The following is a 26504-nucleotide window of genomic DNA, read 5'->3' on the forward strand; positions in this document are numbered from 1 at the left end:
TTCAACACAAGTTAAGCTCAATCGACAGCATTTCTGGCATAATATTGATTACCACAAAAATTAATTTCATCAAGTCTCTTCTTTTCTTTAAAAAAAGCAAAAATGGAAGTTACAGTGAGGCACTTACAATGGAAGTGAATGGGGGCCAATTGTCAGAGCGGTTAAAGGCAGAAATGTGAAGCTTGGAATTTTATAAAAGCACCTGCATTAATTCTTCTGTTAAAACTAGTGTATTATTTGAGCTGTAAAATTGTTTAAATTGACATTTTTACTGTTGTTTCAGGGTTTGTTGACACTACATCGTCATGGCAATGAAGTTGTAAAATTGGCTAACTTTACACAGATAAGGTTAGTAAGTGATTTTATCACACTAAAATCATTTGTACACACAACATATCCTGTCTTTGGGTTATACTTTTGAAACAGCGAGTATTTTAATAAAAATTGTTTTTGCACACATTCACTTCCATTGTGAGTGCATCACTGTATCCCAGATTTTAGCTTTTTTTTTTTTTTTTAAAGAAAAGGAGGGAGACAAAATAAAATTTTGTGGTAGTCAATATTACACCACAAATGCTGTTGATTGAGCTTAACTTGTATTGAACCCAGAACATTCCTTTAATGCTCCTTAATCCATGAAGTTTTGTCTGTTATCTAGACAGCTCTTTATTTGTAAGTTCAGGTCTCTTCTATCATTTTATGTTCCAAATATGAAACAAAAAAACATAATTGTTGTGCTCAGCTAAAATGGAAAAAAGCAAATCTGTATAGCAAAACCATTACTGGGAACAAAAACTGTTCATTTGATTTATTTACAGTTATTTCTAATTTAATTAAGAACAGTACATTACAAGAAATGTATTTCTCCTCCAATTATATTTAACACTATAGAAATTTGCATGACTTTTCCTAACCAGGAAATCACTCTTTTTACATTTCCTAAACTTCCAGGTTTTCCATGAATGTGGTAGTCCTGTAACTATTTTATTGTATTTTTTTGCATCCCAATTTGGAATGCCCAATTCCCAATGCGCCCTAAGTCCTTGTGGTCGCGTAGTGATTCGCCTCAGTCCGGGTGGCGGAGGACGAATCCCAGTTGCCTCTGCATCCGAGACCGTCAACCCGCGCATCTTATCACGTGGCTTGTTGAGCGTGTTGCCACGGAGACATAGCGTGTGTAGAGGCTTCACACCATCCACCGCGGCAACCACGCTCAACTCACCACGTGCCCCACCGAGAACGAACCACATTATAGCGACCACGAGGAGGTTACCCCATGTGACTCTACCCTCCCTAGCAACCGGGCCAATTTGGTTGCTTAGGAGACCTGGCTGGAGTCACTCAGCACGCCCTGGGATTCGAACTAGCGAACTCCAGGGGTGGTAGCCAGCGTATTTTACCACTGAGCTACCCAGGCCCCAGCCCTGTAACTATTAAATGTACATTACATAACACTGAAGTACAAACTTAAGATAAAACATTCAGCGTAACACCATGAAATGTGAAATAAATATCTTTTATTATTCTTTTCATTATCATTAGCAACACTTTCGAAGCGCCAGCCGTCATAGGCAAACTCATGATGTCCTCCTGCACATAGTCCAATCAGTACCGCCTCAATGGGCCTTTCAGATGCCAATCATGCGTACAATTTGGAGTTTAAAAAAAAAAAGAGAAAAAATAAAAATATATATATATAAAAAAAATATGCATACCACTGATATACAGATTTGATATAAACAGGCTTATTGGTCACAAACCAAATTCAATTATAAACATGGCTTTTCTTATACAATAGACAAAGTGGACAAACAACAGATACAAGTTCGGTACCAGATAAGTGGACTGTCTAAAAAAAACAAACAAACATACAATTCATTTCAGAGTCCTAAACTTCTTTTGTTTTTCTCTTTTCTCTTACTTTTCTGTCATCGGTTGTATGAGGCGCAAGGCATTTTGGCCAGAGTGCGCCGGCAATACTCACTCAATCATCACACAGAAAAGAAGTCTCTTTGCTTGAAACACAGACAAACACACACAGACACACTCAATTATATCAGACAATATACTCACCCACACATATACAAAGTGCATTCATGACCCTGGAGTGGCAGCAGTGGCGTGTTGGGCTTCACTGACAAATTCAACCTGTTTGTTGAGCTTAGGGAGAACTTATCAAAAGATGTGACTCACACATTAAACATGGTGAATTTTGCAGCTACAGAGCTCTGTTACACTGGAAAGGTCCTAGAATGTACTGTATATACAGGCAAGCAGTTGAATGATGACACTTAGTGGTGCCAAAAAAAAAACAATTCTAATTTGGCATTACATTCATATAGGAAGTTTTCCAATTCACACGTTATGACATCCTCTAGCCGGGGTACCAGTTATGTTGATCAAGTCAGATTCTTTGGCACCAGCCAGCAATAGGATGTCTGGCTCTAAAATGTCTAAATATTGTAATCAGAACTGATAAAACCTGCCATCTTTTAAATGTTCATTTCACTAGTCTGTTTGACTGTGCACCTACCAAGATAATGTAAAAGCTGGCATGGCAATGACACTGCCTACAACCAGCAATACATTTACCATGAATAGACCTGACAAACGAGAGCAGAATTTATATCAGTGAGTGCCCACGTGACCAACTTGGCCAACAAAGCTGGTATCCAGGGCAACCATTTTATCTCAGATCCTAACGCAAGAACATGACACGTACAAACAAACAGAATGACTGACAAGTACTAAAATCAGTGAAAAAATCATGGTCTCAAAATGTGCAAACATTTCAGCCTCAAAAGAAAATCAAAACAGTACATACATTTCAAACACACAAAATATGTTTGTTCACCATCTGAACGGGTAATGCTTTTCATTCGACGAACTGGCACTTTAAAACCTCTACGGACCAGAAATTTAGCTCATTACACTGGGTGCTGAGAAACTCCTTCAAATACTGCCAATGCAACCCAGGGTTGGCAAGAGCGACATAAAATAAAGACATTAAAGAAAGAGCTGGAAGGGGCTTACAAAGTGGGGCTGCCCATGTTTAAATGACTGTAGGCCAAGTCAAGAAAGTGACGTCACGACTCAAAGGTGACTTGCAAAGACAACTGATAATACAATAGGTCTATTATTTGTGAGTGGGTCTTCCATATCCCATGAAATTATTCCAAATTAACAACACAATGGAGGTAGACTTTTTTTAGTCACCATCAGTAAACAAAACTGTAAACGTTTGCTTGGAGTGCAATTATACCATCTGACAGGTTAGTAGCATATGTGATGATGCAGTTTAATCGCGACGTTGCTATAGTTACCCCTACCAACATCAAAAGTAGTTTTACTCATGTGACCACATTCTATTGTCTTGGGGTAGTTTATGCTGCAATAGTGACATTGTTGTAACGCAAATCTCATGAAAAATTGTCTGGGTCATATTTAAAATATATTAAAAAAAAGTACGTGTATTTTTAGGACCATTAAAGAATTTTTGCACCGTGACATTTTCATGACAATTAAAGGTGCACTCAGTAATTTTTCCCCATTAAAAGTTTTACTCTTAAAGAAATGAATTGTAATTTTGAAACATATATATAAAATCATGAGCACTCACATGAGATGAGGTCTCTAGTCATATCAGTAACCTTAGAAAAGCTGTTTTATTCTACATGGGGCAGGAGAGCCCTCATGGGGGCTGCCATTTTAGAATCACATGACCAGCTGAATACTGCTCGCTTAAACTCAGTAACCGTCTTGTTATTGGACACTTTCACTCTTGGATTAATCATGGCTGATTGTGAATAGTGAATTTCTACAATGACATCTGTAACTGAAAACTACTGATTTTGAATGATGCTGCATCCACACCACTAGGTGTCACTGTAAGTTCAAGATGACACGAGCAAAAAGTTACCGAGTGCACCTTTAAGCAACCGTACGCTTTAATCAGACGGACACTTTGAGCATCTCACAGTAGTTGCGTCGCGTTTCATTGGTTTTCAGTATCTTTAGTCATAGATGGCACATTTCAGGTTAAATATAAAATATTTTACTATATTTAACATTACATAAAACTTTAAAACAACATGTCTTGAGACACCTGCATTCTGCTGTACTTAGTTCAGCTGTCATTGAACAGCTGTCGGTTTAGTTGCCTGTATAGCTGGAGTTGCACCAACTGCCACCTGCTGACTGTGACTCAAAAAAACAAAGGTGGTACCTCAAGCTTGAATTTGAATTTACATACGGTCAGGGGGAATGATCAATTGCCCCTTCGCTAAGCCACGCCTTAAGTGTTTCTGACCAATAGTATCTTAGCAACTGTTGCTGTCCACCATTTCTCTGACAAGTGTTTGCTTTTTTTACGATGAAAATTTACGGGAGTAATGTGTGTTTGAGCAGTTTTAAGCAGAATTTTATCCAAAAAAAAAAAAAAACGTAAAAAACGTTGTTGCTGGGTCACTTGTAATAGTGACACGAGGTACGTAGAGAGGATACACGCAGTATATTTTCTTTTTAAAATCTTGAAATAATCCTCAAGAAGAATGTCATGGATTAAACTGCTTAGCGAAGGGTAAATTGGTTAATGCATTATTTATTTTTTTAAGTACTGAATTAACGTGTTAAATTGACAGGCTTAGTTTTTTGTTTTCGTCATTATTTCATTTTAAATCAGCATAAATTAAATGCAGTTTATCAAATACTACTATGATCTATACTTTCAACTGTACTTTACAATTGCAGTTTTACATATTTATTTGCACTGCATTAACAAAAATAGGATTACATTACAGTAAGCTATCAAGAATGGGTGGGGGGGTTAATGTGCACAATTAATGTGTTTAACTGTAATGAAAATAACATCACAAGGCAAAAAAATCTAAAAATGGTGTTGACCTGGACGGTTTTCATGAGATTCACCCTTACAACATTGAGCTTTATTGTTTTAATACAGTTAGGTAACTATGGCAACAAGCAAGCAACATATTAGTTTCCTGCTTGGATTGAAATTTAAATGTCTGTGACTACATAACAACATATGCTTATGGGGACGTATACTACAAGTACCATACCATCATCTTTATTGGAGGGGGTAAAATGAATAACTTTCTAATTAAGAATGGCAGTGCATGAGAAAATTAGCAATAAAACAAAACAGAAAACAAGAATATAAATAATTAACCCCTGGCTTATGGGAATGAATAAAGGTAACGCCAAAAGATACGTATTCACCTACGTCTCAAGGCAGGCACAACAGCACTACATGGAGGACAGTCAATGAGATCTCTGAATGTATTTTAAACAGCAATGTGAAAGACAGCTCACTCAAATATCACGGAGTGTGCACACTGCAGCAGAGAGTGCGTGTAATCTAGTGTGTGAACTGGTGAAACGTCCTGTCCCAAGGCATCGTGAGATAGTGAGGTTCATTTGTAGGTAAACCGTTAAGTACGGTCAAGTACAGAGTACCGTTATGTTTTGTGAAATTCTGCATATGCTTAATTCTACTGAAATACATTAGAGTGTGAACCTCTGACGAGAACACTGCAACTTCAACTGATGAATTGGAACATCAGTAGGAATCTTACAAGACTTCTGGCAAACTCCAGATTTTGTAGTCTTCACAAAAAGTGCACTTACAGTGACATTTTACTTTTCATGATCTCATAAAGAGAGCAGTCAATTTCTCCAGTCCAATCTATTGCTCTATGATCTTGATTTATTCTAGAATTGAGCGATTCTTACTTTAATATGATGATCTACTCTGTCCTGCAAAGGCAAAAAGCAGTAACTACACATTTTGCTAAAACTGAATTTGACCATGTTAAGAGTCGTGTTCATGTGCAGTGCTTCGACGTAAGGTTTGGTAGCAACACGGGCTACCTGAGTTTGTGTCCCGGCTCATGGTCCTTTTTCAATTCTGTTCCCCCTCTTATGGCCATTTGTAAGTTACCTTATGAGCTACGGCCAAAATCTGGTCTCTTAGACTATTATCTGTCCTGAAACAGACAGGTTTGGCTCAAATTTGCTCCGTTTCAGAAAAAAATGGAGTGAAACCATTTTATATTTTGAAGCCATTTTTTTAGTCTCATTGTTAGCGTAGTTACTGCGTTTTGACTTTGTATGGCAGTTCTGTCAAGGCACTAAACCTTGTCTGTGAGATCTGGGTTTTTCGCTTTGGTGAGTGTATGTCTATATTCAACCTGCATTTGATCAGATTGAAGTGTACGGCACTGTGTTGAAAGAATGCACAGGTGAATCTGACCTGAGGTCAGTTTACCATGAGTGGGACCGAGTGGAAAGAAGGCAGAGCAGAGCTGCTTATGCTATTCTAGAAACAGTATGAAGAGCTGAGTGTTCCTAAATCCTGTACAGACCAAAGTCAGAAAGACTTGAATTCTAGAAAAGTGAGTGGATACTGATGACAGAGCAGAATAGAAAAACGAGGAAGGGCGTTTTTTTCTTTTTCTTTTTTTTTTTTTTAAAAGGCACACAGTAAAGACAGAAATGAATCAGACAGTAGAAAAGAACAGAGGTACGACAGACCCTGACGATTCTAGAGCTAGAGAGTGAGTACACTCTGGTATGTGGCGGCAATCAGAAGGTGACGGAAAAGTCCAGCAAACGTAATGTTTGTACAGCATAGTAAATAAATATTCTATAGTAAGACCTTTGATCAGTGTTTGTACAATAGGATCCAAATGTCTGAGACTACTAGTGAAAATGATTCTATTTTGCACTCTTCTAATTTAATACAGTCTTTTTCATTATGAATTGTATTATCTGTATAACAGCTGTTATTAGAATTGTCAAATCCTGTGTGCCTCAAATGGAAGCAAGGAAATCTGAACTTCTGAACTTGAAGGTCAATGTCACAAATTTGCTTACATTTGATTAGTGACCTAGAAATGGTGCAGAATCTTAAATATTTCTTCTTCATTTTACTTTGCTTTGTTTTAAAATGTACAAAACCCCAAACATTGTTTATATCCAGGTTTATTCCTGTTTAATCATACTTTTTAATGTGGTCTCAGACTGTTGGACTCCACTGTACAAGTGTGTATGTTCTACGAGGACTGTGCAAGAAAACGAGAACTTATAGAAGTGCCATGACAGCTGGGCTGGAGAGTCCCACGCATCCTGTCATCTCTTCTTTTTCGTTTCATTTTTTTTCCATTTAACCGTTAGCAGCGTATTGGCGTACTTGCCTTGTTCTGGCGTTGACATTCCAAGATCTTCCTGCATTAACACAGTGCATCCAGAACCCAACTGGACTCCCCAGAGCTCAGGCTCTCTCTCCACAATCAACGGGAATATCAGAATATTTCAAACACATAAAAGAAAACCTTTAGTCTTTCACGGTACCATTATCCATTTGTCTTTAGGGGTACTTACCCCTGAGTGAAATTAAGGTGCAATGTTTTCATACAGAATCAAGCTTCTCCAAATCACTGAGATTTAGGACGTTGCCGCCTTGTTTGTCACCCCTATGCGCTCTTGTCCAGTGGTGGCGCTGAAGCCTGCTGGGAAGAGTCTCAAAAGGGGATGATCCTACAGACACTTAAGGAAGTCTCTGATTGGTCAGAGATAGAAGGGGGAGTGTCTAGTGGACAAAAGTGTGCCGTAATAGGTCCTCAGCAGCAGGTCGCTGTTTTGTCTCCACAAAAATCCGTTTAAGGAAATCACGGCAGTGGTCCGACACATGAGGTGGCAGAGTGGGGTTGGTGGGCTGTGTGGCGATTTTAAAAATGGCTGCCATTGCTTCGTACTCTGCCCAGGGTGGCTGCTGATTCAGCATCTCCACCACGGTGCAGCCGATGCTCCTTGAACCGTGGCAAAATTACTATGATTATTATCGTGGGACACACAAAACCAATCCTTTCTAATCAAGCTTATTTTGGAAATACAATCTTTGAAAGCTATTCAGAATTTTGTTTGAGGCACATACTTGCAAGTTAACTAGAGAAGTATGTATGATTAAGGGCTCTCTGCCTTACCAGATGTCAGCTTTCCTTCCATAGCCCTCTCCACTAATGACCTCAGGGCTCATCCAGTAGGGTGTTCCCGTCACAGACTTGATGCCTGTTCCGGATAGGCAAATGGTCTGAAGCCGCCGACTCGCTCCAAAGTCACCCAGCTTCACATTACCTGCAGAGTCCCGGAGGATATTGGCACCTACATGAATGAGAACAGGAAAGGAGAGAAGAGGATTTGTAGGTTTGCAGACATCAAGATTAAAAACCGCAGATAAAAAAAAAAAAAAAGTAGGGTGGGGGGAGGTGGGGTTTTATCACCTGAGAAAACAATTTCGGAAACTTGAAATGTGAAGACATCTACAACAGCCATACAGGATTATAAATTGCATTAGGAAGTTGAAAGTCCAGTAATATAATTTCTTTGGTAACAGCCCTCTTCATTGCGAGTAAATAATTGGTATATGCAAACATATTTCACACTATGCGACTAAAATAAGTATTTTATTAGCCACTGGCAAGTATATATTCAGATTTTACTCACCAGAGATTGAGTTGTGTAGTGGTGAAGAAGAACTTGAGTGGCGCAATCCTTTTACTGAACAAGAAAGCGGCGATTAGGAAGCTAGATTCATCCTCAACTTTTACAGCGTGTTGTGTCTCGTGAGCGTGCGCCCTGAAGGAAATTTACCTTATTTGGCTGCTCTGATTTTGGTTAAACTGTTCCACGGACTGTTCATTCTCAACATTTTCTGTTTTAAAGCAAGCCTACAGACCAGTTACGTGCCTGTTGGACTTCAGTTAGCAGGTAAAAGTGGTTCAAAACTCTAGAGCTTGCAGATTTGAATTTGAGAACGTGTACAATAAATATTTGTACAAGCAAGTTATACACATTATACGAGTTTAAGTTTCCTTTTGCTTTGTTCCGTGTATTTTGTATCCAAAGACGAGACCCAGGCACCCCATTTTCATTTCATGTCTCTTTTAATTTCCTTTCTGTTATTTACAGTCAGTTGGTGATCAAAAAGATAAAAAGAAACATTATTTCTAATCATACACTGCACGAATGAGGGAAGAACCACCGTGCAACTTCTCTCTCTTCAATTTGCGCTGTGCTCATTCAACCGTAAACGCTTGCGGAGTTCATGGTTCTCTTAAAGAGGCAGTACCAATTCAGCGCTTGTTATACATATCAATGTAAACTCTCTGTAAATCACACAAGTGCATGTAAACAAACATGTTACAAAATGTAGTAAGTGTAGTAAATGTGTAAATACATATATTTAAAAAGGAACATTCATACATTGTGAAATATTCTAACTTCAGAAAACACTGTAAATATGAAAGAATTTAAAATATAGGCTTATGCCGCATCTATGCAAGGGTTTGATTTTTTTTTTTTTTTTTTGCATAGTAGTTTTGATATAGTATCACTTAATTTATCACTTATTTTTAGAATATAATTATTAATTCTATTGTAATTATTAGGTTCCAGCCTTGTGAATATTTTGTTAAAAATGTGTATGAAATTTCAAAATGACAACATTATTTTCATTATTAAAAATAGTGATACAGTATTATATACTGTATATGATTTGGTGCAATATAGTACACGAGATTGTACGTTTTATTTTCATATTTCACTTTTGATCCTTTTAAATCACATTTTAGCTTGTGTACAAATTTCACATCAATTTATATGCTGCTTAAAGGCACAGTTAACTTAGTGTATGTAAACGTCTGACCCACTGTAATTGTGATATAGTAAATTAAAAGTGAAACAATCTGTCTGTAAACAACTGATGGAAAAATTACTCTCTCCATGCACAAAGTAAATGTCCTAAACGACTTGCCAAAATTATAGTTTGCTAATATTAAATCTGTGCAGTGGTTAAATTAGTTTTAATGATTTCAACTTAAGTGTATGTAAACTTCGGTCTTCAACTGTGTGTGTGTGTATATATATATAAGTCTTCAGTTGCATTATGCTTACATGTTGTCAAAAGTATGGCAAGTAAAAAAAACAATTTGCTAGCCATTGGCGATTCTTTCTCCAACGTGTCCGTAGAGGGTTGTGTAACGAGTGTCAATTCAATTTGGATGGAAGTTAGCAAAATCTAAAATCCTACAGTGGCAAAGGCCTAGCTTGCTCATGAATGTTCTTGAAGTGTCTAGTACCAATACTTGTGAGTCAAGCCTTCACAATAAAAGGATTCTTAATATGTGTAACTGGGTTCTGTCTGACTGATCTTGGGAATGCTCACAATTGACAACAGTGAAATGTAGACTGCTGCTGTTGCGGCTGACAGCCACAAATGAAGTAGTCTGGGTTGAAGACTACATGCCAATGTAGTCAAAAAACAATTCACATTGTAACAAAAAAACAACATCAGGAAAGGCACCTGGATCTCACCTTTGATGTCTCTGTGGACGATCATGTTACTGTGCAGGTAGCACACGCCTTCCAATATCTGCCGTGTGTATTTCCGTGTGACGTTCTCCGTTAGAGCACCGTATGACTTCAGCTGGTCTTTAATGGAGCCCTGTGGAAAATAAAATTTAAAAATGCAAATAAAGCACAAAGCATTTACTTGTGTCCTGACTGAATCTCTTAAAATAAATTGGATTAGACAGCATTTTTCAGTAGTTATAGAGATAAATACTTTTTTTTTATTTTTATCCCTTTTTCTCCCAAATTGGAATGCCCAACACCCACCACTTAGTAGGTCCTCGTGGTGGTGCGGTTACTTACCTCAATCCGGGTGGCGGAGGACAAGTCTCAGTTGCCTCCACTTCTGAGACCGTCAATCCACGCATTTTATCACGTGGCTCGTTGTGCATGACACCACGGAGACCCCAGCATATGGAGACTCATGCTACTCTCAGCGATCCACGCACAACTTACCACGCGCCCCATTGAGAGCGAGAACCACTAATCGCGACCACGAGGAGGTTACCCCATGTGACTCTACCCTCCCTAGCAACTGGGCCAACTTGGTTGCTTAGGAGACCTGGCTGGAGTCACTCAGCACACCCTGGATTCGAACTCGCGACTCCAGGAGTGGTAGTCAGCGTCAATACTCGCTGAGCTACCCAGGACCCCTATAGAGATAAATACTTAAGTTCTTTATATGATTGCACAGGCAGGCTGACTGAACCACAATCAGTGCATGAGAACATGTGTGCTCAAGTCTGTTCATTCACACATACTCACCCCAGGCATGTACTCCATGAAGATAGAGAGCGTTCTTTCATGTGTGTCCCGCAAGCAACCGTAGTACTGAACGATGCGTTCATGGAAGAGATTCTTCAGTAGCTGGATCTCACACTCTAGGGCACTCACCTCCTAAACACACACACACACACACACACCACAATAACTGCAAAGGTTCACCATACTCCTTCTCTAGACATCGACCATGTAAAGCCATGTAAATCTGTTTTCCGAACACTGAAAAACCTGATTTACCTTGCTTGTCTCAGGGCTATCCGGGTCAAACTGGACCTGTTTAACGGCGAGCTCTCGGCCAGTGTCTGCATCGTAGCAGAGAAACACTCGTCCAAATGCTCCTTGCCCCAAATGTTTCCCCAAACGCCAGTTTGTTGGAGCCCGAGGAGCTGTAGATGAAGATGAGAGGCTGGAAAGTTATAGGTTAAAAGTGTTTCAAAAAGTCTTTTTTACTTAAAGTTAACATAAAATTGCATTTGCAATTTCATGCAACCTCCGGTAGAGCGGCACTTGATTTTATCAATCCGGATTTAATTGGATGGTGACAAAGTAGGCAAAAATATTATTAGTAATTGTATTTCCCCAATTCATGTACTGTAAGTTTGAAAAGTTGTTTTAGAGGCTTAAAAATGTATCACTCACAATAAAACCAGGGATATTTATAAACTGATTTTGTCATTTTTTGAAGATTATGCTAGCAATTACTCGCTACCACAATGCTAAGGTTCTTTGTTGTCAGGGTGTTATAAGGGTGGGACGGCAATGTTTAATACTTACAATTCTGTGAAAAATTATTTGCCCCTTTTCTGATTTCTTCTATTTTTGTGTATTTTTCATACTAAATTATTTTAGATCTTCAAACGAGATTTAACATAAAACAAAGGCAAACTGAGTAAACAAAATACAGTTTTCAAATATACACTGGTGGCCAAAAGTTTGGAATAATGTACAAATTTTGCTGTTTCGGAAGGAAATTGGTACATTAATTCACCAAAAAGGCATTCAACTGATCACAAAGTATAGTCAGGACATTACTGAAGTAAAAAACAGCACCATCACTATTTGAAAAAAGTCATTTTTGATCAAATCTAGACAGGCCCCATTTCCAGCAGCCATCACTCCAACACCTTATCCTTGAGTAATCATGCTAAATTGCTAATTTGATACTAGAAAATCACTTGCCATTATATCAAACACAGTTGAAAGCTATTTGGTTCATTAAATGAAGCTTAACATTGTCTTTGTGTTTGTTTTTGAGTTGCCACAGTATGCAATAGACTGGCATGTCTTAAGGTCAATATTAGGTCAAAAATGGCAAAAAAGAAACAGCTTTCTCTAGAAACTCATCAGTCAATAATTGTTTTGAGGAATGAAGGCTATACAATGCTTGATGCGGGGGTGCAGGCCTTATGGGAAGAATTACAACAACAAAAAAGCCACTTTTGAAGAGTGGGCAAGAAACACTGACATTGGACAGCAGATAATTGGAAAAGAGTGTTATGGATCTTAACCCCATTGAGCTTTTGTGGGATCAGCTAGACTGTAAGGTGCGTGAGAAGTGCCCGACAAACTACAGGAAGTGTGGGGTGAAATGTATCGGGACAAACTGACAGCTAGAATGCCAAGGATCTGCAAAGCTGTCATTGCTGCACGTGGAGGATAATTTGATGAGAACTCTTCAAATTGTAATAGTAATTTTTCACATTATTAATGTCCTGACTATACATTGTGATCAGCTTAATGGCACTTAGGTGAATAAAAGTAAAAATTTCTTTCCATAAGAACAAAATCTGTACATTATTCCAAACTTTTGGCCGATAGTGTATATATATTTTTTACTGAAGCAAAGAAGTTATCCATAACGTATATCACCCATATGAGAAACGAACTGCCCCCTTAAACTTAATAGCTGGTTATGCCACCTTTAGCAGCACCAACTGCAACCAAATGCTTCCAATAACTGGAGATCAGTCTTTCACAACGCTGCGGTGGAATTTTGGCCCATTCTTCTTTGCAGAACTGCTTTAGTTCAGCCAAATTGGAGGGTTTTCGAGCATGAACTGCCCATTTAAGGTCCTGCCACAGCATCTCAATCGGGTTCAAGTCAGGGCTTTGACTAGGCCACTCCAAAACTTTAATTTAGCTTCTTTAAGCCATTCAGAGATGGACTTACTCCTATGCTTTGGATCATTGTCTTGCTGCATAATCCAGTAGTGCTTGAGCTTCAACTCAAGGATTAATGACCGGACGTTCTCCTTTAGGATTTTCTGGTAGAGAGCAGAATTCATGTTTCCCTTAATTATTGCAAGTCACCCTGGCCCTGAAGCAACAAAGCATCCCCGCACCATCACACTCCGACCACCATGCTTATGATGTTCTTTTTGTGGAATTTTGTGTTTGATTTATGCCAGATGTAACAGGACCCCTGTCTTCCAAACAGTTCCACTTTTGAATCAGTCCACAGAACATTCTCCCAAATGTTTGAGGATCATCAAGGTGTTTTGGCAAAATTCAGATGATCCTTAATGTTCTTCTTGGTTAGCAGTGGTTTTCAACTCGCCACTCTTCCATGGATGTCATGTTTTGGCCAGTGTCTTTCTGATAGAGGAGTCATGAACAGTGACCTTTATTGATGCGAGAGAGTCCTGCAGTTCCTTGGATGTTGTCCTAGTCTTTTTTTGTGACTTTCTGGATAAGTCGTCACTGTGCTCTTGGAGGAATTTTGGAAGGTCGGCCACTTCTAGGAAGGTTCACTACTGTGCCAAGTTTTTTTCCATTTGGAGATAATGGCTCTCACTGTGGTGCTTTGGAGTCCCAGAGCCTTTGAAATAGCTTTGTAACCCTTCCCTGACTGATGTATTTCAATCACCTTTTTCCTCATAATTTCTGGAATTTCTTTTGACCTTGGCATAGTGTGCTACTGGGTGAGACATTTTAGCCAACTTCATGCTGCTGAAAAAGTTCTACTCTGGTGTAGATTTGATTGAACAGGGCTGACAGTAATCAGGCCTGGGTGTGTCTAGTCCAGCTGAACCCCATTATGAATGCAGTTTCATAGATTTGGGGATTTAGTCATTAAGCGGGCACATTTTTGTGTTTACTCAGATTGCCTTTGTTTTATGTTAGATTTTGTTTGAATTTTTGAAACAATTTACTATGAGATATACACACAAACAGAAGAAATCAAAAAAGGCAATTACTTTTTCACAGCACTGTAAGTTCAGAGGTTAAGAAAAGCACGAAAATGAGCAAGGACCACTAATAATCCCAAGTATAAGCAACAGTAATAGCGATTTTTTCCTCAGCAAGCATGACTAATAAAATAAATAGCATTGTCTTTGAATACTGGGTTACTAAAAAGCAACACATTTTTGCAGCTGAAGCTCTGAGTGTAAAATAATAATATGTTGATTTTCTAAACTCTAAGGACATTTAGTACAGTCAACTTTGACACTGCAATTCAGGACTAGACTGAGCTCAATCAGTTTCTGGGAAATCATCCATCAGTGATCATAGGCCCAGAAGCATGTCAATACCAAGGTAATGTTAGGTCACCAACAGTAATTGTCAAAAACATGGGAACCCTAACAACAGAGATCCCAAAGAACTATAGATACAATTACAGCAGAGCATGTCCTCTGCTCAACTGTAAATCCACTTACAGCGGCTGGGAGGGCTGATGTCCATCACTGATAGAGTGGGGTTGGGGCTGGGCTCTATATCGCTGCCGCGTCGTCTGCGTCCAGGTTCCTCTAGCTCAGGCGTAAAGATACTGCTTCCACTGCTGGTGCTGGGGCTCTGCTGTTCTGTCGGACTAAAACTCACCGGAGAACGAAAACCATGAGCCTGTGTCCGTCGTGCCCTGGGAAACGTCTTCCGCCCTGAGAGGAGTAAGAACACAAGAGTGAGGAGACCCAATGTAGGAACAGCAGAAACTATTTCAGACATAAAATAGTCTGCCTGTTGGAAATGTGGGCAAAACATCTGTTCATGATCACGGTCCAAATCTCACCATCGCTGTAGTCCTGCAGACCAAACGAGATGTGATATCGCCTCGGGTAAGTGCCTCCCTTCCCGGTTTTCTCAAACACTGGAATATCGTACTCTGAGAAACAGCAGAAACACTTTAACATTTGCAATGGGGGAACAATCATGAGTAATGACAGTCTACCAGGCTGCATAATGATACGAAATCTTTCCATTTTGAGATTATCGATATAATCGTTCAGAAACCTTAGGGTAACCATTGACAACCAACTCAACTTTGTCAATCACATATAAAAAAACAGCCCGATCATGTGAATTTGCACAACATTAGGAAAATACTCTAAACACACCACACAATTCCTTGTTCAGTCTCTGGTCATATCTAGGCTGGATTAATGTAATGCTCTTTTTGCCGGACTTCCTGCATGCACAATCAGACCTCTGCAAATGATCCAGAATGTATCAGCACATCTGGTTTTCAACGAACCCAAGAGAGCGCATGTTACACCCAAGAGCTTGTCTCTCTTCACTGGCTGCCGGTTGCTGCACATATCAAGTTCAAGGCTCTGATGCTGGCATACAGAAGTCACTGGGTTTGCGCCATCTTACCTACAAGCATTCCTGCACAATCCCACCAGAAGGCTGTGGTCTGCAAATGACTGGCACTTTGTCGTACCAACACAGAGGCACCAAATCACTTTCCCGGACTTTTAGCTTCACTTTACCTCGATGGTGGAACAACCTTCCAAACTCCATCCATGAAGCAGACTCCCTCTCTGTCTTCAAAAAAACGACTAAAGGCTCATCTTTCGTAAGCACTTGACCCTACACTAATGATGTACTTTTCTAATACAATTCAAACTTCGTAATGCAGCATTTTTTGTCTTATGGTCTCCTTAAAGGGATAGTTCACCCAAAACTGAAAATTCTCATCATTTACTCACCCTCATGATATCCCAGGTGTGTGACTTACTTTCTTCACCAGAACACATTTAAAGAAAAATAGAAAAATATCTCAGCTTAGTAGGTCCTTAAAATGCAAGTGGATGGTGATCAGACTTTTGAAGCTCCAAAAATCACAGACAGTCAGCATAAACTTCAACGATACGAATCCAGCGATTAACGTCTTCTAAAGTGATCCGATCGCTTTTGGTCCGAAAAAGATCAATATTTAAGTACTTTTTAACTATACAGTAAACCATCGCTTCCAGTAAGCTTCTTGGGGGTGGAGTTCACGTGGTCTCTCGTGTGACGAATTCATGTTGCTATGTTATGGACGTAATTTGACATTCTCCTCTCGGTTGAGACATCCAGGGTAAGCACACAAATGCATAATTGTGAGTAAAGAAACAGATAAATACAGATCTAAACCAAAACCGAATAAGTTCCTGTACAGCATTCCTCCTACTCAATCGTAAACAGCGCTGCTCTTCCGGGTGTGTCGCACATGCGTTAGTTCTCACGTGCCAATGTGATTATGTCACACGCGCATACCACTGCTGATCGGAAGCGATGATTTAGAGTTACAAAAGTACTTAAATATTGATCTTTTTCGCACCAAAAGAGATAGTGTCACTTTAGAAGACATTAATTTAACCACCAGAGTCAGTATGGATGACGTTTATGCTGACTGTCTGTTCTTTTTAGAGCTTCAAAAGTGTGATCACCATCCACTTGCATTTTAAGGACCTACTGAGCTAAGATATTTTTCTTCAAATGTGTTCTGGTGAAGAAAAAGTCATATACACCTGGGATATCATGAGGGTGAGAAAATGATGAGAGAATTTTCATTTTTGGGTGAACTAACCCTTTAAGATGAATTGCTTATGTTGTATCCTTCAAGTCGCTTCGGATAATGGTGTCTGCTAAATGAATAAATGTAATCGATGTAGCCCTATAACACTGCCTGCTTGGCTAATCGAGTGGTCATTACTAGAGGTAGACAGATATATCGGTTTTACCAATTAATCGGTGCCGATAGTTGGAATTATTGTTATCGGCCAAAATCTATGCTGATAGTTGCAGATATTTTTTTTTTTTTTTTTTTAAGATAGTTCCTCTGTGCAGAGCGCTGGAGGAGTCAACAGTTAGAGCAGCTTGGTTCTACAGTATAACAGCAGCCTCTGGAGGTTAAATAAAAACAGTCACTGACACCTCGTGGGGACCCAGCTTCTTTTTAGTTAAAAGTCCCACATTACGCACCAAATGTAAAATTTTCTTTCTTGTTATTATTGGGATTTTGGTTGAACAATAAACTTCATCTGAGATTTTATTAATTTTGAACTCTTGTAGCCTCTATGTCTGTGCCCATCATAGCCGAATAAAATGTATTAACATTCTATAAATCGTTTTTTAAAACTTTCGGCCGATTAATCAGATATCAGCCTTTTACACCACCTTAGTTCGATAAAATCCACTATCGGTCGATCTCTAGTCTTTACACAGTGTCAGATTAAAAATCTACCGACAACCTTGTCAATGGAGAGTTCATGTTTTCTGTTTTCAAATATTTTTAATTGAATTTTGAGCAAATATTGTTAAAAAAATAAGTTCTCGTTTATATTTAGCAATTCTGTGTACATACCTTCTGCTATCATTAAATTGTAATATAAATATATTAGCATTTTATCAGCCATTGATCACCCTGCTCACTAGGTATTAGTAATGACATCAGCCATTAAAAAAAAATCCATATTAACCACAAATCATGAGATAGAGAAATGTTTAACTAATGCAGAGTTTCATGTTATATCAAAGTAGCAAGGTGAGCGAGGGCTTACCAGGGAACTCCTGATGGTTATCCGGGTAGCTCAGGGCTCGTGGCATACGTGATTTGGGATAGGTATCACTGCAGGGCGAAAGACCAATGCAAAGTCAATCTCACAATCTAACAATATAGAAGTCCACATATTATGATGGACACTGTGCAATCAAAAGCACCAACCTCATACTGGGAAATTAAAGTGAAGTATGTAACTTTTTTTTTTGTCAAAATACATTCTACATTCCTTGTTCATTGGCAACTATAAGTAAGCAATTTGTGGGTTTACCTCACCTAAAAGTGTAACACTCTGTGCCTCCCAGACACTTTCAAAACATTGATGCTTATATTTTGAACGGCCCGCTCAGCTCCACCCATCCCTTTCTAGCTCAACCAATAGCATTTGGGGCGTGGCTACTTCAACTAGCTGTTCAGCTGGGGGAATATGAACCATGGCAGACTTGTACAGGGGAAAATAAATTTAGCTTTGCAAAATTTCATAGATTTTCTTAAAAGACACAAAGACAGAGAACGGAGTAAAACCAGAGTGAACATTGCCGTCGCATTTACAAGGTGGAGGACACACACAAATGGGCAAATGGAAGCGGCAATAACGAGATTGCCATGCAAGTTGATAATACATCGCCCCCTCCCCCCATCAACAACAGCGATCTCACCTAGGGCATCAAAATGGTCAGAAATGCCGCTGACATTACGCTTACTAGTTACCAGAAGAACCATTCTACCTCATGCGCTGTATCCCTGCACACCCAGCTGCCATTCAATCCGGCGATATTATCGGACGACCCGATCCCTCAGCCACGCTTTCTGACCAGTGTGTATATGTTATAGTAGTCTTGTTCATTCTGACGTTACACATTTATCACCTTTTATTTACTATGGCCTATTTGTTCATAGGGAATCCAAAAGTGCGAAAGTCTAAGGCGTGATGAGTCTAAGGGGTGTTGCCAAAGCTTGTTTAAAAAAAAAAACATACTTTATTTTTGTAATTCTGTTTAATGCCACTAGTAGCACAGACATTACACATTTCACCTTCAATATAGTCTGCGAACTTGTGTAGATCTGTGCGTGTATGAGTAAGAGGTAGTAATTGTGTGTTAGTTCACCTATCGAGTGGACTGTCTAGGGAAGGACAGCTGCCTGATGCGGAATTCTCAGGACTGCTCATTGATAAAGGGTCCAGCATCTAGAGAGAGAGACAGGAAAACATAACTGAGCGATCAGGACACAGGCTGATAATTAAAGGTAGACCAATATATCAGTTTTACTGATTAATCAGTGCCGATAGTTGCTTTTTGAAACTATCGTTATCGGCAAAAAGCTATGGCAATAGTATCATTTCAAAATAAGAGTCCCCGGTGTCTTGTTTATACTTAAAGTCCCATGTTATGAACCAAATCTTCATTTTTTCTGGTTATTTTGGGGATTTTGGTTGAACAATAAACTACATCTGGGATTTTGTTAATTTAGGACTCTTTGTCTGTGCCCACCATAGTAAGAAAAGAATAAGAATTTTTTTTGACATTCCACAAATCAGTTTTAAAAACTATCGTCCGATTCATCTGCTTTTTCCACCAACTTTTTGATAATATACAGATAATATTGCTGCAGCCAGGACATGTCTGTGTGTGTTATCATTGTCTGTACCTGGTCCATGCTCTCTGGTATGAACTCGCCCTCACTATTGATGCTGGTGAATGAGCCATTTCTGGCCACCTGCTGTAGGACGTCAGGAATATAGCCTGGAGGAGGAGAACTGCGATCTGTTGACTGTGAACCTAGAAAGAGAGCAGAAGAGAGAGGGGACATGGCCAGAAAGCGGTTTAAAATCACTGTTTAACTTAACACAGTACAAGAATAAAATTGTTTAAGCTGTCAAAGGTATACATGGCCATGTGGCTGTAATGATAAACGTCTCTCCGATCCATTTCACTTGATCCTAAATTGCAAAAATGCCAATGTGTAAAACATTTTTTTTTAAATGAGTATTGTTCACATATTAGGTGGCAGAATACTTTAAAGACACTGCAACACACCTATGAGTGCCAGCATGCTCTTTTTATCTGGAGCTCTGAAGTCTGTGTTGTCCAAGTTCTCATGAGTAGGCAACAGGTCCTTACTGGAGTTCTGAAAGAGCAAAAACCCAGTCTAAATTACATTTACATTTATGGCTTTTAGCATTTGAGAGTTTAGAGCATTATTAATCCCAATGTTGGGCTACAAAAGTGCTTCACAGACAAATGGCAGAACATAGTAAAAAAAACAATAAACAATACATTGAGAAAACCAAGACAATAAAAACATTCAACATAAAGTGCAGCAGTTACAATACAGCATTAAAAATTTTTATTTCTGTTAGGCCACCATGTGAGAGGAATTCAGTTCTGTACTGTAAGGCAAGATTCTGTTAAGGATTCTGAAATATTCTGGTTAGTTAAGCTCAATCTATCTATCTATATATATATATATATATATATATATATATATTTGTTGTTTTTTTTGTTTTTTTTTGACAACCATCCTTTTCTTTAAAAAATAAAAAGCTGAAACAGTGAGGCACTTACAATGGGAGTGAATGGGCCCAATTCTGAAAGGTTTAAAAAGGCAGAAATTGGAAGCTTTTATTTTATAAAAGCACTTAGTTATTTAATTATTAATTAATGATTAATTAATTGATTAATTATTCTGTTAAAACTTGTGTATATTTAGAGTTGTTAAGTTGTTTAAATCGTTTGTTTTTGGTTGTTTTAGGATTTGTGGCATAAAGTCATCATGGCAACAAAGTTGTACAAATGGATAAAACTTGACACAGAAGAGGTTAGTAAGCGATTTTATCACACTAAAATCATGTTAACATGCATGTTGATACTTTTAAAACAGTGAAGAAAAATGGAGTACATTCACTTGCATTGTTTAGAGGAGGAGGCCTGAAATGAAATCCTAAAAGTCTTAAATTCCGTTTTGATGAGAAAGAAACTCAGATACATCTTGGATGGCCTGAGGGTGAGTAAATTATCAGCAAATGTTCATTTTTGGGTGAACTATTCCTTTAATACGAACTGAATCAGGCCTTCAAAGTCAGTCCCAAAATCCACAGCCATTTAATATCACAACTTATATAAACTCAGCAAAAAAAGAAACGTCCTCTCACTTTCAACTGCTTTTATTTTCAGCAAACTTAACATGTGTAAATATTTCTATGAACATAAAGATTCAACAGAAATGGAATAATGTGTCCCTGCACAAAGGGGGGGGGGGGGGGGTCAAAATCAAAAGTAACAGTCAGTATCTGGTGTGGCCACCAGCTGCATTAATACTGCAGTGCATCTCCTCCTCATGGACTGCACCAGATTTGCCAGTTCTTGCTGTAAGATGTTACCCCACTCTTCCACCAAGGCACTTGCAAGTTCCTGGACATTTCTGGGGGGGAATGGCCCTAGCCCTCACCCTCCGATCCAACAGGTCCCAGACGTGCTCAATGGGATTGAGATATGGGCTCTTCGCTGGCCATGTCAGAACACTGACATTCCTGTCTTGCAGGAAATCATGCACAGAACTAGCAGTAAGGCTGGTGGCATTGTCATGCTGGAGGATCATGTCAGGATAAGCCTGCAGGAAGGGTACCACATGAGGGAGGAGGATGTCTTCCCTGTAATGCACAGCATTGAGATTGCCTGCAATGACAACAAGCTCAGTCCGATGATGCTGTGACACACCCCCCCAGACCATGACGGACCCTCCACCTCCAAATCAATCCCGCTCCAGAGTACAGGCCTCAGTGTAACACTCATTCCTTCGACCATCACCCCTGGTGAGATAAAACCGCGACTTATCATTGAAGAGCACTTTTTGTCAGTCCTGTCTGGTCCAGCGAAGGTGGGTTTGTGCCCATAGGCGATGTTGTTGCCAGTGATGTCTGGTAAGGACCTGCCTTACAACAGGCCTACAAGTCCTCAGTCCAGCCTCTCTCAACCTATTGCGGACAGTCTGAGCACTGATGGAGGGATTGTGCATTCCTGGTGTAACTCGCGCAGTTGCTGTTGCCATCCTGTACCTATCCCACAGGTGTGATATTCAGATGTACCGATCCTGTGCAGGTGTTGTTACACGTGGTCTGCCACAGCGAGGACGATCGGCTGTCCTTCCTGTCTCCCTGTAGCGCTGTCTTAGGTGTCTCACAGTACGGACATTGCAATTTATTACCCTGGCCACATCTGCAGTCCTCATGCCTCCATGCAGCATGCCTAAGGCACGTTCACGCAGATGAGCAGGGACCCTGAGCATCTTTCTTTTGGTGTTTTTCAGAGTCAGTAGAAAGGTCTCTTTAGTGTCCTAAGTTTTTATAACTGTGAACTTAATTGCCTACCATCTGTAAGCTGTTAGTGTCTTAATGACCGTTCCACAGGTGCATGTTCATTAATTGTTTATGGTTCATTGAACAAGCATGGAAAACATTGTTTAAACACTTTACAATAAAGATCTGTAAAGTTATTTTAATTTTTACAAAATTATCTTTAAAATACAGTGTCCTGAAAAAGGGAAGTTTCTTTTTTTTTTTTTTTTTGCTGAGTTTAGTAATCTAGCAATGTTTTCATGAGTTATCTCAGACTTTTTTTGATATTGGTCACAATAACAGCTTTCAGATCAGCTCACCCACTCTGAGGACGGTTTATAACGCAGAACATCTCAATCGCTCACTGACCTGAGTGCAGGAGGGGAGCACCAGTAGGATTTTCAGGCTTTTCATGTGCACGGAGCGATCTAGTAGCTCCACAGCTTTATCCAGATCATCCTGAGTACTCAACGGAATCACAAGCTACAAGAAAGAGAAGATTAAAAAAATGAATAGAAAAAAACAAGAGTAAGGGGAGGCAGAGATGTGACTGCATAGTAAATTCTCCAACCTCTCAATATTTTCAAATACATATATCATAAATGTGATAGAGGTGGCATATCTGTTACTTCATTATTGGTGTAATGCAGGTCCATGCTTTGCCCAAAGGCTACTTTAGCTTTGGTGCTCAGATCTTCCAGACTGACAGGTCGTGGGAACTGTAGGATCCTAAAGCAACAGACAATGCATTATTAATCACACCATCATCTGGTTCTTCAACAGAATCAACCAAAAAGTTCCTCCAAACTAATTCTTTGATACATAGCTCCATGTGAGCTTTTCTCTGTTATAGTAAGTGATCACATAAAAATGACAAGGAAAAAATTAAGAATATCATTAATATTCCCAGTCCTAACATCTCCTCTGGCAGTGTTTAGTCTCAAGCCTTTGTATACACACATTTCAAGTAGAATTCAGTTTAAATAAAGCTACTTAATTCATTAGGCTCAGATCAAAACATCTTGTGTGAAGTCATCCTCAAGAACTGGGAATAAAATCACAGGTTTAGAGAAACCAGCACAACATCATTGCAAAGAGAGCACAGTGCTCAGTTGGACAGGTTTAATTAAGAGAAACCTCGAGAGGGAAGTGCTAAATATAGGAAGTGCTGTACAACAGAAGCAGCACTTGTGGTCATTACCTCTTCTCTCCTCTGTACTCAAACTTCACCCTTACATCATTCTGTGGACAAACACACACATTTTTACACAAACTCACAAACATATAATAAAGCACAGTTGTGTGTAATCAAAACAGTACGAACCAGAGCCCGAACTGCTAAATGATGTCATCATTCTTATTCAACCACAGTTGTAAATAATGTGTAGCTGAGATCGAAGCTGCTATTTCACTGTCAAATAAGAACTATATTTTACAGTGAGATAGCAGCTTCGATCTCAGCTACACAATACTGGTTAGATCACCATATTTAGGGTGTCAAGCATGTTTTTGAAGAGGCATGTTTGAGCGATGGGTGCTGAAGTGGATTACAAAAGAGTGCTGAGTCAGACCTGGTTCTTGGGGGAGGAGGCCTTGGGTTTGCCCAGGTCAGACAGACCAGATGGTCGGCTGGATCGGTGCAATACCACCAGGTCCTGCATAATGGAATTCAGGGCCTCCTGCTCATCTGTAGGGTAAAATCATTATGACCAATTAAATTAAACATGACAGCATTTGCCTCTTCAGTGTCAATTTGCATAATTATTATAATATACAGATAAAAGTTACATTCAGTATATTTTATCTTACAATTCTTTACTAAGGTCTTTTGATTGACAACATACCCATTTTGACAGATCACCGATTCACCCAGGAGCAAAGGACAGAGGACTCTCCCATGAAATGGGATCCTTTCTCCTAGACAAGAATACCACCATTTTACTGCATAAACCAACCATAAACATATGTGTGCAAATATTTCTGCTATGTGATCATAAACTATAGACGATCAATTACACTGGGAATTAATTCTTTCTTGTTTTAGAACAGTAAATGTTTATCTTAACCCCTGTGCGACCTTCGAGACTTTTTCGGTCATTTTAGCTGTTAATGTCAAAGGCATACATTTTGCCAAAGATGTGTATTTTTGGGGGAATTTTGATATTTCAACCTCAGTTCCTAAAATACATCTATGATACACTGTGTACACAAAACAGTTACACTCAGGACCTTAAGGTCAAAAATGTCCCCATTGAAACCCATTAAATCTGCAATATATGATCCCAGTGCCATTAAAACATAAAATCATGAATTCTATTATATTATGCTTTCATTCCGGAGCCCTGGGTTCAAAATTTAAATTTTTTATATTTTCCACCAGATGGCACAATTTTTTCTCATGTTTAGCCTATGGAGCATATACATACTTTTTTCCAATTTTCTGTTTGTTGTATTATAGAGCACTGCAGGCCAATTGAATAAATGCAGCTAAACTTGTGTGGGTGTGTTTTGTGAGTGAGTTTTCTATTGAGAAATGTGTGTGTGTGTGTGTGTGTGTATATAAAAAAAACAGTGGCATTATATAAACAAACTGGCATTTAAAGGGTTAAAATCCTGAAAATGAATGAATATTTAGTAGTTATGATCAGGACTGATGTTGGTTAAAAAATTAACTCATTGAAAGTGGAAAATAATATTAATATATAATATTTTAATGGCAGTTTTTTGACGCGGACATTTTTGCCCTCGAATGACCTCTGAGTAACTTTTTTTTTTTTATTGACGCACAAGGGTTAAGAAGACAATTGTAAAGAAACAGTATCATCTCATGACATCAGAATAATAAAGTTTCACAATCACAAGAAATAGGCTAGTTAGTTCAACTTTCAAAATCCGAAGTGAATGAGGTTAGATAACAACAGTAGCTAGTTTGACATCAGTTAAGTGTATACAAACATTTAAAGATCTACTTAAAATTGCCCAAATCACATGACAACTCAAATACACGTAAATATAAAAATACAGATAAAATAGCTTATCGGATCATAAAAGACACTGTTATGTCTATGTGTGACCGTCTGAAGAGTACAACAGAATAACAACTCCAAAACGTATAATATACATAACATGTAATCAATTAAAGAAACTAAGAGCTGAATAAAAAAACCGATAACAATTTTCTTACTCTTGGTTCATGAAGCTAATCATTTAGCTCGTTAGCATACATACCTGTCAAAAGTACTGCCAATTCAATTCAGCAACTGTGTTTAGATGTTAACACATAATTAAGACCATAAAAGCATGCATTTTCTATGGCACATTGAATCAATCTTTCGTATCAGTTTTCAGGTTAAAATCCTATTTTCATTTAGCCGCCTGGTACTCTAGGCCAAAATGAGCGTCGTGCTAACATGCTAAAGAGCCACTTCCCGCTTTACTAGCAAATAGACCGATTCGTGACAGACTTAAACGGTTACGATGTTTTTATCAAGCATGCATATGATAAAACCGACACAAAATAAATAGCATTTAATGACCTGGGCGAGCTCGGTCCGTTCACTTCCTCATCCACAGATCTGAGGCCTCGGGACAAACCAGACACACTCTGGCAGACTCAAATAAACGGGTTAACTTCAGTTCAGGACCTAAACAATAGACCGAAACATTTCCCACGGACTCTAACACACTTTGCAAGCCTTTGGCAGCCGCTGACGGTGATTCCTGGTGAATCAGTGGAATAAAAAAAAAAAAACACTTAATCTGCGACTGCCGATCGAGGTATGTTTACATTAGGCTCAACGCGCGCAACTGCTGTCAATTTCAACTGAGAGAATAATATTAAAATCCCCGCACTTGGACGATAACAGCGAGAAAACAGAGGTGGTCCGGACAGGAAATTAATCCAAGAGAGCATAACTACACACAGAGCGAAAAATGTCGGGAATTAAGTACACTTGTTTGAAAAACATTGTACACACAGACTTCAGTTTAGTGAACAGAGTGAGTGATGCGACCATTCGCTCAAAAACTCGAGTAGCTCCACAGCGTCATCTACCGGCTCTAAAAGAATAATAATATCTCTCGGATCGGATGGCCAGACACTCGACAGCGAATTCTAGCCAATCAGAAAACGTGGTGTGCTTTGTCTGAACCAATGAGTACTTGAGTGCTCTCCTATTATGGAGCTAAATTCAT

At 39.0% G+C, this 26504-nt stretch overlaps 1 protein-coding gene across 3 annotated transcripts; it reads right to left on the reverse strand.

Moving 5' to 3' along the window:
• Nucleotides 1-1686: 1686 nt before the first annotated feature.
• LOC127448770 (mitogen-activated protein kinase kinase kinase 2-like) lies at nucleotides 1687-26356 on the reverse strand. 3 transcript variants are annotated; one of them, XM_051711621.1, is made up of 18 exons: nucleotides 25847-26356; nucleotides 24155-24227; nucleotides 23882-23997; nucleotides 23512-23552; nucleotides 22940-23039; nucleotides 22680-22793; nucleotides 20014-20104; nucleotides 19625-19755; nucleotides 19084-19163; nucleotides 17976-18043; nucleotides 15221-15313; nucleotides 14871-15089; nucleotides 11449-11597; nucleotides 11194-11325; nucleotides 10393-10522; nucleotides 8524-8577; nucleotides 8004-8181; nucleotides 1687-7829 (listed from the first exon to the last, which is right to left on the reverse strand). In XM_051711621.1, exons 2-18 carry the CDS (start codon nucleotides 24156-24158, stop codon nucleotides 7610-7612), a joined length of 1920 nt encoding a protein of 639 aa, XP_051567581.1. In that variant the 5' UTR covers nucleotides 24159-24227; nucleotides 25847-26356; the 3' UTR covers nucleotides 1687-7609. The 3 variants fall into 3 exon arrangements, with proteins under 3 accessions (XP_051567581.1, XP_051567580.1, XP_051567582.1); XM_051711620.1 differs by having other exon boundaries at nucleotides 25539-26356; XM_051711622.1 differs by lacking the exon at nucleotides 25847-26356 and having other exon boundaries at nucleotides 24155-25518.
• Between the last annotated feature and the right edge of the window lie 148 nt (nucleotides 26357-26504).

The sequence above is a fragment of the Myxocyprinus asiaticus genome, chromosome 12 (assembly GCF_019703515.2).
Source record: "Myxocyprinus asiaticus isolate MX2 ecotype Aquarium Trade chromosome 12, UBuf_Myxa_2, whole genome shotgun sequence".
In the NCBI taxonomy this organism is placed as follows: Eukaryota; Metazoa; Chordata; class Actinopteri; order Cypriniformes; family Catostomidae; genus Myxocyprinus; species Myxocyprinus asiaticus.